This window comes from Bombina bombina, chromosome 6 (assembly GCF_027579735.1).
Source record: "Bombina bombina isolate aBomBom1 chromosome 6, aBomBom1.pri, whole genome shotgun sequence".
Classification (NCBI taxonomy): Eukaryota; Metazoa; Chordata; class Amphibia; order Anura; family Bombinatoridae; genus Bombina; species Bombina bombina.
In genome coordinates this window covers 124,365,877-124,379,736 of record NC_069504.1, presented here as the reverse complement: position 1 = coordinate 124,379,736, position 13,860 = coordinate 124,365,877, and the positions used below count along the sequence as shown (strand labels likewise).

Below are 13,860 nucleotides of genomic sequence, written 5' to 3'. Positions count from 1 at the left end.
TGAAAAAGGGGATAAATATACCCAAAACATCAATAGAGAATATTGTTTTTAAACATATTTCCTTCTTTTACTATGGGATCCATTTACTATTGGTCGGACGGACATAATTCAATACCACGAATCATGGCCGTTAGACCTCGCTGCTTATGCAATGCTGCCCCCTGCTTGCAAGTGGCCAATTGAATTGCATCAGGATGATTTAATTCTATCACCTTTTAGGAGGCAGAAAAGTTAAGGAACAGCAGTTTTAAGACCACTGCTACTTAACCTCTTAAGCAGCAATCACTGCTTGGTAAATGGAGCCCTACGTGTGCGAAGCAGCAATCACTGCTTGGTAAATGGAGCCCTATGTGTGCGAAGCAGCAATCACTGATTGGTAAATGGAGCCCTATGTGTGCGAAGCAGCAATCACTGCTTGGTAAATGGAGCCCTATGTGTGCGAAGCAGCAATCACTGATTGGTAAATGGAGCCCTATGTGTGCGAAGCAGCAATCACTGCTTGGTAAATGGAGCCCTATGTGTGCGAAGCACCAATCACTGCTTGGTAAATGGAGCCCTATGTGTGCGAAGCACCAATCACTGCTTGGTAAATGGAGCCCTATGTGTGCGAAGCAGCAATCACTGCTTGGTAAATGGAGCCCTATGTGTGCGAAGCAGCAATCACTGCTTGGTAAATGGAGCCCTATGTGTGCGAAGCAGCAATCACTGCTTGGTAAATGGAGCCCTATGTGTGCGAAGCAGCAATCACTGCTTGGTAAATGGAGCCCTATGTGTGCGAAGCAGCAATCACTGCTTGGTAAATGGAGCCCTATGTGTGCGAAGCAGCAATCACTGCTTGGTAAATGGAGCCCTATGTGTGCGAAGCAGCAATCACTGCTTGGTAAATGGAGCCCTATGTGTGCGAAGCAGAAATCACTGCTTGGTAAATGGAGCCCTATGTGTGCGAAGCAGCAATCACTGCTTGGTAAATGGAGCCCTATGTGTGCGAAGCAGCAATCACTGCTTGGTAAATGGAGCCCTATGTGTGCGAAGCAGCAATCACTGCATGGTAAATGGAGCCCTATGTGTGCGAAGCAGCAATCACTGCTTGGTAAATGGGGCCCTATGTGTGCGAAGCAGCAATCACTGCTTGGTAAATGGAGCCCTATGTGTGCGAAGCAGCAATCACTGCTTGGTAAATGGAGCCCTATGTGTGCGAAGCAGCAATCACTGCATGGTAAATGGAGCCCTATGTGTGCGAAGCAGCAATCACTGCTTGGTAAATGGAGCCCTATGTGTGCGAAGCAGAAATCACTGCTTGGTAAATGGAGTCTAATGTGTGCGAAGCAGCAATCACTGCTTGGTAAATGGAGCCCTATGTGTGTGAAGCAGCAATCACTGCTTGGTAAATGGAGCCCTATGTGTGCGAAGCAGCAATCACTGCTTGGTAAATGGAGCCCTATGTGTGCGAAGCAGCAATCACTGCTTGGTAAATGGAGCCCTATGTGTGCGAAGCAGCAATCACTGCATGGTAAATGGAGCCCTATGTGTGCGAAGCAGCAATCACTGCTTGGTAAATGGAGCCCTATGTGTGCGAAGCAGAAATCACTGCTTGGTAAATGGAGTCTAATGTGTGCGAAGCAGCAATCACTGCTTGGTAAATGGAGCCCTATGTGTGCGAAGCAGCAATCACTGCTTGGTAAATGGAGCCCTATGTGTGCGAAGCAGCAATCACTGCTTGGTAAATGGAGCCCTATGTATGCGAAGCAGCAATCACTGCTTGGTAAATGGAGCCCTATGTGTGCGAAGCAGCAATCACTGCATGGTAAATGGAGCCCTATGTGTGCGAAGCAGCAATCACTGCTTGGTAAATGGAGCCCTATGTGTGCGAAGCAGCAATCACTGCTTGGTAAATGGAGCCCTATGTGTGCGAAGCAGCAATCACTGCATGGTAAATGGAGCCCTATGTGTGCGAAGCAGCAATCACTGCTTGGTAAATGGAGCCCTATGTGTGCGAAGCAGCAATCACTGCTTGGTAAATGGAGCCCTATGTGTGTGAAGCAGCAATCACTGCTTGGTAAATGGAGCCCTATGTGTGCGAAGCAGCAATCACTGCTTGGTAAATGGAGCCCTATGTGTGCGAAGCAGCAATCACTGCTTGGTAAATGGAGCCCTATGTGTGCGAAGCAGCAATCACTGCTTGGTAAATGGAGCCCTATGTGTGCGAAGCAGAAATCACTGCTTGGTAAATGGAGCCCTATGTGTGCGAAGCAGCAATCACTGCTTGGTAAATGGAGCCCTATGTGTGCGAAGCAGCAATCACTGCTTGGTAAATGGAGCCCTATGTGTGCGAAGCAGCAATCACTGCTTGGTAAATGGAGCCCTATGTGTGCGAAGCAGAAATCACTGCTTGGTAAATGGAGCCCTATGTGTGCGAAGCAGCAATCACTGCTTGGTAAATGGAGCCCTATGTGTGCGAAGCAGAAATCACTGCTTGGTAAATGGAGCCCTATGTGTGCGAAGCAGCAATCACTGCTTGGTAAATGGAGCCCTATGTGTGCGAAGCAGCAATCACTGCTTGGTAAATGGAGCCCTATGTGTGCGAAGCAGCAATCACTGCTTGGTAAATGGAGACCTATGTGTGCGAAGCAGCAATCACTGCTTGGTAAATGGAGACCTATGTGTGCGAAGCAGCAATCACTGCTTGGTAAATGGAGACCTATGTGTGCGAAGCAGCAATCACTGCTTGGTAAATGGAGCCCTATGTGTGCGAAGCAGCAATCACTGCTTGGTAAATGGAGCCCTATGTGTGCGAAGCAGCAATCACTGCTTGGTAAATGGAGCCCTATGTGTGCGAAGCAGCAATCACTGCTTGGTAAATGGAGCCCTATGTGTGCACCACCTTCCAAATTACGGTAAACTTCATTCCTGCAATGTAATTCTGAAAATTAAGATTTATTCAATTCTGACAGCTGGAAGGTCACATAAACTGGAACTTACCTATCCCTAGTTAAGATCATCAGAGATTATCAGATAAGGGATGGCAGAACAGAGGAAAGTTTGCTAACATAATGAATGGGGCTAGGTTTGTCTACTACAGCAACAAGTCCACATTGGCTTCTTTAAATAAGGCAAATGGTGGGTGAAATTTGGCTATAGAAAAAACATTTGCAGAAAACAAGGTCTTAATGCATTCAAAATATTTTAAAACTCAAGTATGTTAATTTAATTTAACACAGCAAAAAAATCTTGTAATTACAAGATATAGTGAATTCTGATGAGCAATTTTATGCAACTTTCTAATTTACTCCTATTATCATTTTTTCTTCGTTCTCTTGCTATCTTTATTTGAAAAGCATGAATGTAAGCTTAGGAGCTGGACCATTTTTTGTTCAAAAATGGGCCGGCTCATTAGCGTAGATTCCTGCTTTTTTAAATAAAGATAGCAAGAGAACGAAGAAAATTGATAATAGGAGTAAATTAGAAAGTTGCTAAAAATCGCATGCTCTATATGAATCATGAAAAAAAAATGTAGGTTTAGTATCCCTTTAAATGCGCATGAACATATTTTAAATAGAAGCATTTTTGCAGTATACCTCCATTAGTAAAAATGTTTCTAGTACAAGTTATTAGACTTTCAGCAGCATAAATCTATATGCTAAAAGATTCGAGCACCATGCCTGCTAAGAAAGCTGTAGCGGTTTGTATTGAGTCAGAGAAGAAATGATTTGTGTCATACAAGCCATTGCTGACTCTCTGACAAGGCGTGGTGTTTGAATGCTGGTGCATGGGGACCATATGTGGGTATGCCACTGAAAACCAGTGATAACATATTAGAAGCAATGTTTGTGCTGGAAGTATATTGCAAAAATGCTTCTATTTAAAACTTAAGTGCACCCCTGCACTTTTAAATATGGACCTTTCTATCCATGTTAAGTAGAACAAAGAAAAGAAAGAATAATAATTGGGTGAAAATCAACAATTCATGAAAAGAGATGGATATAAAGTATGCAATTAAAGGGACACTCAGGTTAAATTAAATTTTCATGATTCAGATACAGCATGTAATTTTAAACAACTTTACAATTTACTTCCATTAAAAAAAATGTGCACAGTCTTTTATATTTGCAATTTTTGAGTCACCAGATCCTACTGAGCATGTGCAAGAATTCACAGACTATACATATATGCATTTGTGATTGGCTGATTGCTATCACATGGTACAAGGGGAGTGGAAATATACATAACTTTGAAATTTGTTATAAAAAAATCTACTACTCATTTGAAGTTCAGACTAAGTGCTATTGCATTGTCTTGTTATCTTGCATTTGTTGATTATGCAAATCTAATGTGTTGACTGGTCCTTTAATAGACTATTAGGGTCAAATCTGGATGACATTTGTTACGGAACTCATATTATACATAAAATAAAAAAAATTTAAAAAAAAACTTAAATTACAATTTAAAATTAAATCAGAAGTACAATGCCAGGTTAATCCTGCCAGGACATTTTGGGTTAGCTACATTAAAATTAATTTTACACAGGAATATACCAATCAAACCTCACTTAAGAAGTGCTCTGAAATTGAAAAAAAGGGTCAAAACCTTGACAACAAGTTGAAAGGGACAGTACCGTAAAGTCAAAATTAAACTTTCATGATTCGGAAAGAGCATGCAATGCTAAACAACTTTCCAATTTAATTCTGTTAGCAAATTTGCTTTGTTCTTTTGGTATCTTTTATTGAAAAGTAAAACTAAGTAGGCTCATAAGCGCTCAATAGTGTGCACGTGTCTTTAGTACTCTATGGGAGCAGTATTTTGCCTAAAGTGAGAAACCTAAAGTTTGTGAAAAGATTTGTGAAAAAGTGAACATTTTTTTTTTTTATTTGATCACATTTGGCGGTAAAATGGTGTCATGAAATATACCAAAATGGGCCTAGAACAATACTTTGGGATGTCTTCTAAAAAAAAATATATATACATGCAAGGGATATTCAGGTATTCCTGACAGAGATCAGTGTTCCAATGTAACTAGCGCTAATTTTGAAAAAAAGTGGTTTGGAAATAGCAAAGTGCTACTTGTACTTATTGCCCTATAACTTGCAAAAAAAGCAAAGAACATGTAAACATTGGGTATTTCTAAATTCAGGACAAAATTTAGAAACTATTTAGCATGGGTGTTTATTGGTGGTTGTAGATGTGTAACAGATTTTGGGGGTCAAAGTTAGAAAAAGTGTGTTTTTTTCCATTTTTTCCTCATATTTTGTATTTTTTTATAGCAAATTATAAGATATGATGAAAATAATGGTATATTTTAAAAGTCCATTTAATGGCGAGAAAACGGTATATAATATGTGTGGGTACAGTAAATGAGTAAGAGGAAAATTACAGCTAAACACAAACACCGCAAAAATGTAAAAATAGCCTTGGTCCCAAACAGACAGAAAATGGAAAAGTGCTGTGGTCATTAAGGGGTTATAGACTGCTTGGAGTTGCCTGTGAGTTGTTTTTTTACAGAATCTGGTACTCCTTTAAATATGAGTAAAAATGTTAAGAACCTCTATAAATCCCTTTAAATGGCAATTATATTGCCTTCCACAACAATACAGAAATTATTAAGCAAGAATAAGAAAATCTGTGGATCTTATTTTAAACTACTATAAAACATATTCACTGTGCATTAAAAGTCTAGAGTTTATAGTGAGTTGTAATCATTTATATTCATTTTTGTAAATATTTTATATCTTAAAATATATTTTTTGTGAAATGTTTAGGTAAAAGCTGTTACAATTTACAGAATAAATTCCAGGGGGACAAAAAGTTGGTTTAGTCAGTACATGAGCATTTGTTTTTCAAAGAAGCCCTGTAATACATTTTGAAACATTTTCTTTTAGATGCAACTGAGAAAATCTTTGAGCATAATGATCCTATTAAATTTATTGAACTGATTTTATATCCAAAGCTAAATACTATGGGGCATATGTATCAAGCTCCGTATGGCTCGTCAGAAACAGCAGTTATGAAGCAGCGGTCACAAAGACCGCTGCTCCATAACCTGTCCGCCTGCTCTGAACAGGCGGACAGACATCGCCGGAAATCAACCCGATCAAGTACGATCGGGTTGATTGACACCCCCCTGCTGGCGGCTGATTGGCCGCGAGTCTGCAGGGGGTGGCGTTGCACCAGCAGCTTTTGTGAACTGCTGGTGCAATGCTGAATACGGCGAGCGTATTGCTCGCCGTATTCAGCGAGGTCTGGCAGACCTGATCCGCAGTGTCGGATCAGGTCCGCCAGACCTTGATAAATATGTCCCTATAAATTGTACACAAATTTTTACTTGGTTTCTTAAAAAAAAAAGTCTTCAGGGGTCTCTAATGCTACAGTGGTCCTTTTAGCGGGACCACTGAATTAGATTTCAGAGCATTTTTGGTTACATGGGCTACAGTTTTTTTAACCTGTCTAAAGAAGGGAATCATTACCCCGACACATCACATTAAAGTTTTGTAGTTTATAAAAGACCAGTGAATGCCGCCTCTTTCTCAGGTACTTCCATGCGGGGAGTCTGGAATACTATTGAATTGTATACATTAAAGGATTACTTTCTGTTATAATTTTTAAGCTAAACAACTAACATATTAAAGTTAATAAACATTAATTAAAACCTACTGACCTATATTTTCTCCAAAACGAAGTTTCATAACGTTCTAAAAGTTATATCTTTTATTCGCCGATGATGTCACTTTATCCTGCCCACTATTTTCAGCACTGAGTGTTCAAAATACTTAAACCAATAACTTTGTGTTTAAAGCGCCATTTTGAAACCTAGGTATTGTAAACGGATTGGTACAGAGCAAAGGATACCCACGGAGTGGGTTTGGAAAACAATTAAATTTGCAGACAAGATTTCTGATATACGGTAGAGATATGTTAATGAAATGCTATTGATAAAAAGCGTATTTGGGGTAGTTAGTTAGTAACAGGCATAGAAAATATTTACTTACAGTGGCCCTTTAAGCCTGGACACCCTGGCAAGATGTCCCTTACACTGTGAGTGCTGTAGGGGCCCTGCCACAGACTTTGCCCTGGGGCCTAGTGAGTTCTAGTTATGCCTCTGGTGTCCAGTTCCTAAATAGTTAATAGTCCTGTCTACTACTTCCTACATATAATTGCAAAAAATACTCATTATGTTTTATTATCCGAAGAACCAATATAAGTGGTACATTTACAACTTACAGATCAAACCGGAGATTTTGCCTTTCCTCAAAAAAGTAGTCCATTATAAATTTCTTTACAAAATCTGGATTTAAGGTGTTGTCGATCACTTCTGTCCTCCCATACTATGAGAAAATGGGAAAAAAATAAATCATTGCAATAAACATTAACATATATTAAAAATATAATTAATCTTTTTTACAATAAATTACTTAAAGAGTTAAAACTTCTTAGATGTCTTCTCATTTTAATTTAAAGCAATTAGGTTATAGGTTATTTTGCATAATTACACTCAATAGAAAATTATGTTTAAAAAAAAAATTGAATATTTCATGTATCATAATTTAAAACACTCCCAAGTGAATCTGATGATTATTGAATCAACCCAGTCATCAACAGATGCAAATTTCTGTTTACATAACCAGGAATTGCTTAACGTGTCACAGATAAGACAAAGGCAGAATATAAATTAGTGAACGGTGTGAAGGAAATGAAACAGTCTGTATGATCAGCATGGGATTGGTAATTGATAAAAAGGTTCTATAAATTATATATGTGTCAATTTTAATCTCCATGTCAACACCTTGTGACCAAAAAGTGCATAATACATTATTGAAATGTCAGCAAAATAACGTTGAGCAACAAAAAAAAGGTGAAATTGGAACTCCACAGGCGACTAAATATGTCAGTATAATACCAAGTGGTATATGTCGTGTTCGCAACAGGAGAAGCAAAAAGGCCCCACACTTCAAATAATAACCAATATTGCAATAATATTTTTGACAATAGTTTATCAGATTACTTTATCTTGCCGTGTTTCAAGTCCCATAAAACTGAGTCTAAGCTTTAAAGGAAAAATATTTCCTATACCTTAAAACGCCTTGCACAATGCTTCACATTCCCAACAAATACAAACATGCGCGTCATTTATATTACTGTTAATAAATGATGTTTTCATTATTGTGCTTAGTTCTCAAATGAAAAACACACTTCTTTTTGCATAGATAAAAAAGCATTTAAAGAGTGCATTATTCAAACACGGGAATTGATACTAAATAAAAATGAATGCTTCTAGGTGTTAGTTTAAATGCAATGTACTACTGGGGCCTAGCCCGAACACAGCCGTTGAGACAATCACAAGAGGCAAATGTGTCTAGAAAACAATCACCAGCTAGTTCCCAGTAATGCATTGCTGCACCTGAGCCTATCTAGGCATGCTGTAAACAAAGGATACTAAGAGAAATAAAGTAAATACAAAAGTCTTAAAATACCATGCCCTGTCTATACCCCAAACATTTATTTTTTTATTTTAATGTCCCTTTAAAGTTATTTATTATATATGTATAGCATATACAAACAATACAACAGTGGCATTGGAAAAGCCTAGACTACTAGTGGAGTGCAAACATTAAAACGCTTCTGTCAGCTAACACCGTTCAGGTTATTAAATCAATAGTTATTTTATTTAGCACAAAATCCTTCACATAACTGACTTCTATGGAGGTGCACTGTGAAACTTATGTTAGCGGTTGTTCTAGAGCTAAGCTCAAGTTGCGATAAGCCTAGGGTGCGCTAAACCAAAGTTGTGCCTATCCGAAAGGTCAAATAGTGGGAAGAGCTCAAAGGTGTATATGTATGTGTGTGTTTTTCTCAATAATAAACCTATATTTTACAATTGACATGTATGTATGTATGTATATATATATATATATATATATATACACACACACACACACAAATATAATTACGCAGTAATATTCTATTTAAAGAATGGAAGAAAAAATTTATTGAATGTACACATTGAACATGGTATCTAATACACCATATCATTTCAAAATACAATTGGACCAAAAAAAGTACAAATAGTGCGCTTTATTTTTCTACTGTATGATCTTTAGCCATGTCCAGGGCCGTCTTTAACACAGGACAAAAGGGGCAGCTGCCCAGGGCCCAGTCTTTGATGTGGGGCCCAAGAGTCCTGGTTCATGCCAGACTGCTGATGTCATGTGGTTATGGGGGGCACACACAGTCCTAATACTGTGACAGTCAAAAGTTCTCTACTTATATTTATTTGTGAGAAACTGTGCCAGACCGTGCTGGTGTCATGTGACATGCCAAGCTAGTGTCATGTGCTGTTTTAGGTGTGCAAAGCCCTAACTTGGCACCCAGTCAATCCCACTGCATCAGAAAAGGTCCTGCTGGGGTTACCACTGTTACCAGGTAACTGCTCTGGTGGTAGGGATTGTTCAGGCTAGGGCTTATTGTAAGCGCATGCAGCAGAACATCTGCAGCTGCAGACACTGCTCTCTTCAGTCTTGAGGCTGTGTGACTCATCTCACACTGTATCCCTGCAGCCTTGGACATACAGCATCCAGTCTGCTTGTTCCCTTAGCCCTGCTCATTCTGCTGTGGCACTCAGATCAACTAACTGAAGTTTATTAGGGGAACAGTGCTTTGTAGAAAGGTGTCAGTAGGAAGAATAAGCGAGTGCACACATGCCCCTCCCCATGCAGCATTGTCTAGTGAAGGGTGAGAGGGAACTTGTTCCTAGCAGAGAAGTGACATGTGCTGCTGTGGCTGATGTATAATGTCATGCTGATACTTCACACATTAAACTAGAAGCAAATAAAATGTAAAATACACTGAAAACAGTGCAATTTGATTTGTATGTGCTTCAGCAAAATGTTGCCATCATTCCCCGCTACTACCTGAAACATTTAGTCCCCCTGCAAGATTCTGCATTCCAGAGAACTTTATTACTTTTCATGGCATGCAGCTCACCAATAGTTGCAAAAGTTAGAGTGATAATGCATTTCCTTCTGGCAAATCTAAGGGGTTCAGACCCTAAATATCAAAATATACGGTAATTTCTAAACTCATTGTTTTTATTTTGTTTAAATCGTATATTTTATATTCATTATAACTATATTCTTGAAAAAGGTTATATTATTATTATTTATCGGTTATTTGTATAGCGACAACAGATGCCGCAGTGCTGATTATATTTGAGATTGTGTGTGTATGTGCGTGTGTGTATGTATGTATGTGTATGTGCGTGTGTATGCTACAACTGCAGTCCTCTCTGCTGCTGGGTTAACTGCATCTACAATGTATTTTATATCAGCAAGGCACAGGAGCAGCCCGCCACCCTACTGCTATATGCCTGTATTGGCTTCCTGGACAGGGCTCATTTTCAGTCAAATTAAAATGTTTAAAAAAAGAAGAAAAAAAAAAAAAATATATATATATAAATATATGTGTGTATGTGTTATATATATGTATATATATATATATATATATATATATATATATATGTGTGTGTGTGTGTGTGTGTGTGTGTGTAGAGCTGCAACAACTAATCGTCATAATCGATAATAATCAATTATGAAAATAGTGGTCAACGAATCTCATAATCGATTAGTTGGTTTGCAATTAGTTGGTCTGTGCACAACTCCAGCTGCTTCATAACACTGAGCTCCTGCACATGGTGTTGTGTTTTATGGTTATGTCCTTAGCCTAAAGGACGTCTACCGACGTCTACTTTTCATTTTTTCAGGACAGTATAAGTTCACAACTACCCCTGGCTTATGTGCAACCCAGATATAATAGTCATCATTTGGATTGTGGATTATATTAAATCAGGTGATTTGGACCTATGCTTTGCATGATATACTGCTGAGCTTGTTATTTACACCTAGCCCCTAGATTGATGGGAGTTATTTAAATTGATGTGCACTATTATCTGTTTGCACAAGTATTAGAGGATTGATTGCTATTGCTGATTATATGTACTGTATAAATAAATGTGTAAGGATTTGTCCTGTTATTGATATATAGTCCTTAGTGCTTTTGATTTGTTTTTTATTGTTTTTTTTTATATTTTTCATCAATTCTGATAATATGTACCAGATTCAACCTTTATAAGTATATATCTTGTTATTTTTAGAGCAGACTATATATTTTCCCCTAATCTTATAAAAAAACTGGTTATTTACCATTGCATATAGATATTCAAGATATTTTTTATGTTAGAATGAAGTCAAGGGTTACTTTCTTGAGAGGCCCCTTGCCAAAGTGGAAGTTCTACCTCTTTTCAAACAGTTTTTAGTTTTGTTTAATTATAAAACTGTGCTCTGCTGCTTAAAATTTGGACAAACAGTTGTGTTAATGTAAAGGTTTAGTCTGAAGTTTATATTTGTAACACTAAGTATGTGGATTCTATTTAAAATATAGGAAACAATTATTGATTATTTTTTTATCCGATTAGTCGATTAATCGAAAAAATAATTGGCCGATTAATCGATTATGAAAATAATCGTTAGTTGCAGCCCTATATGTGTGTGTGTGTGTAACTGTGTATGTGATTGTATATTATATATATGTGTATGTGTTAAAGTAGAGTTGCAGGATGAGTACTAACAGATTTAAGAGATCGTTCATGATTGGCCTTAGCACTGTGAACTAAGAGCACTATGGGTATTTATAGAGGTGGGGGTAGTGGTGAACACTATACACTTTTTTGCACTTTAGCTCCCAGTAAACAAGGCGCCAGCGGGTGCCGAAACGTTTGGTGATATTCATGTTTTAACTTTGTATCAATAAAAGGACTTTTTATCCCTATGAAAATCCGGTGAGTGCAGTGTTCTGTTCTGGATGAATGGATTTCATCTTTACTATATATATATATATAATTGTGTGTGTGTATGTGGCTTACACTGCTTCATATGTTAATCATACCACTGTCCACAGTTAGAATGACTGTCCAAGAAAACATGACAATGTTGTGTGTTATAAGACCTAATAACTGGCTAGTGGCTACTATTTAATCACATCACAGGCAGCAAATTTTATTTTAACTATTTTTTTGTTTTGTATTTTTATGCTCCAAGAGTGTATTGGATATTGAGAAACATGTACAATTAAATTCTGTAGTTTTAAATAAACTTTAGAATGCAAAATAAAGGTGTTATAGTCATTTATAAGAAAATTGCGATTTTTTTTTTTGCCCATATCGCCCAGCCCTAATGTGCATGTGTATGTGCCTGTGTATGTGTGTGTATGTGCGTGTATGTATGTGTGTATGCGTGTGTATGTATGTGTGTGTGTGTGTGCATGTGTGTATGTGTGTGTGTGCATGTGTGTGTGTATGTATGTGTGTGTGTGCATGTGTGTGTATGTGCGTGTATGTATGTGTGTGTGTGTGTGTATATATGTGTGTGTATGTGCGTATGTGTGTGTGCATGTGTGTGTGTGTGTGCGCATGTGTGTGTGTGTGTATGTATGTGTGTGTGCATGTGTGTGTGTGTGTGTATGTATGCAACCATTGACTGTGTCAAATATAGTCTGGAGCCTGCACTTCTATTTTTAGCAGGAATTGAAACTTTCAGAATTTAATTACAGATAAATTCAATTCAAAGTTCATTCCCTACCAGTGATGTGCAGTCACTAGAGGCAGGTGAGGCAGTGCTTCACCTCTTATATGGGAAAAAATATATATTTTTTTTATTGGCTTTAAAAAAAAAAAATTGTAATTTTTGTTCCCCAGCAATTTTTTTTCTCACAGCTATATGTTGTGCAATGGAGAGTCACAAGCAGGTCTGCCCACCATTACACAACATGCTGCACCACCTACTGGATGAAAGTGGTTAAGATCATTGCATGGCCCATTAACTGCTTATTTGAGGCAGTCCTATTTGGGCTGAACCAATCCAGTGAGAGGCATTAGTAAGTGGAACTTAGGGTTGGGGCTGGATGTTAAATCATATAAAACAAAACAAAAATGAAAAAAAAAAAAACTTTCATATTTTGTTGTTGTCCTGTGAACCTGCTAGCTTTGCTAAAGTGAAAAAGAGAGTTCTGTTCTTCCCCTCTAAGTGCAGTGGAATGTGCCACTGTCACTTCCTGAATCCTTATACAGAGCAGGAAGAGAGGCAGATAGAGCAGTGTTTCAGCCACATCTTATTAAAGTAAGATTTTACTGAAAGGGATTCTGTTAGTGAAAATGATAATTTAATGAATGTGGTTTAGTGTTTTTTTACTCTTTTACAGCAAAGGATTGTTTTTGTATTTTGTTTACTCAGACTTTACACCCACTAACATAGTAGCTTGCCTCTGTACTTCACACTAATGTTTAGTCTCATTTTCTGAACTCTCTGTAGCTCTGCTGTTTTATTTTAAAATGCAGTGGTCCCTCTCCCCCCTTGTGTGTGTGTGTCTCTCTCTCTCTCTATCCATCTCTCTCCTTATGTGTTGTTCTTCCCCATGGTCTCTTTCTCTCTCTGTCTCTCTTCCTCACCCTCTGACTCTATCATCCCTTATGTGTCTCTCTAACCCTCTGTGTGTGATTGTGTCTCTCTCTCTTTCTCTCTCTCTAACCCTCTGTGTGTGATTGTGTCTCTCTAACTCTCTGTGTGTGATTGTGCCTCTCTCTCTCTCTCTAACCCTCTGTGTATGATTGTGTCTCTCTTTCTCTCTCTACCCTCTGTGTGTGATTGTGTCTCTCTCTTTCTCTCTCTCTCTAACCATCTGTGTGTGATTGTGTCTCTCTTTCTCTCTCTCTAACCCTCTGTGTGTGATTGTGTCTTTCTCTTTCTCTCTCTCTCTCTAACCCTCTTTGTATGATTGTGTCTCTCTCTCTCTTTCTCTCTCTAACCCTCTGTGTGTGATTGT

The 13,860-nt window shown here is 38.1% G+C and overlaps 1 protein-coding gene across 1 annotated transcript in view; it reads right to left on the bottom strand.

The window, feature by feature from the left end:
• CPNE8 (copine 8) overlaps positions 1-13,860 on the bottom strand; it is a 959,176-nt gene that overhangs the window by 540,312 nt on the left and 405,004 nt on the right. Inside the window, exon 4 of the mRNA XM_053716599.1 lies at positions 7,213-7,316. Coding sequence (XP_053572574.1) covers positions 7,213-7,316 — 104 coding nt within the window. The remainder of the gene's footprint in view (positions 1-7,212; positions 7,317-13,860) is intronic.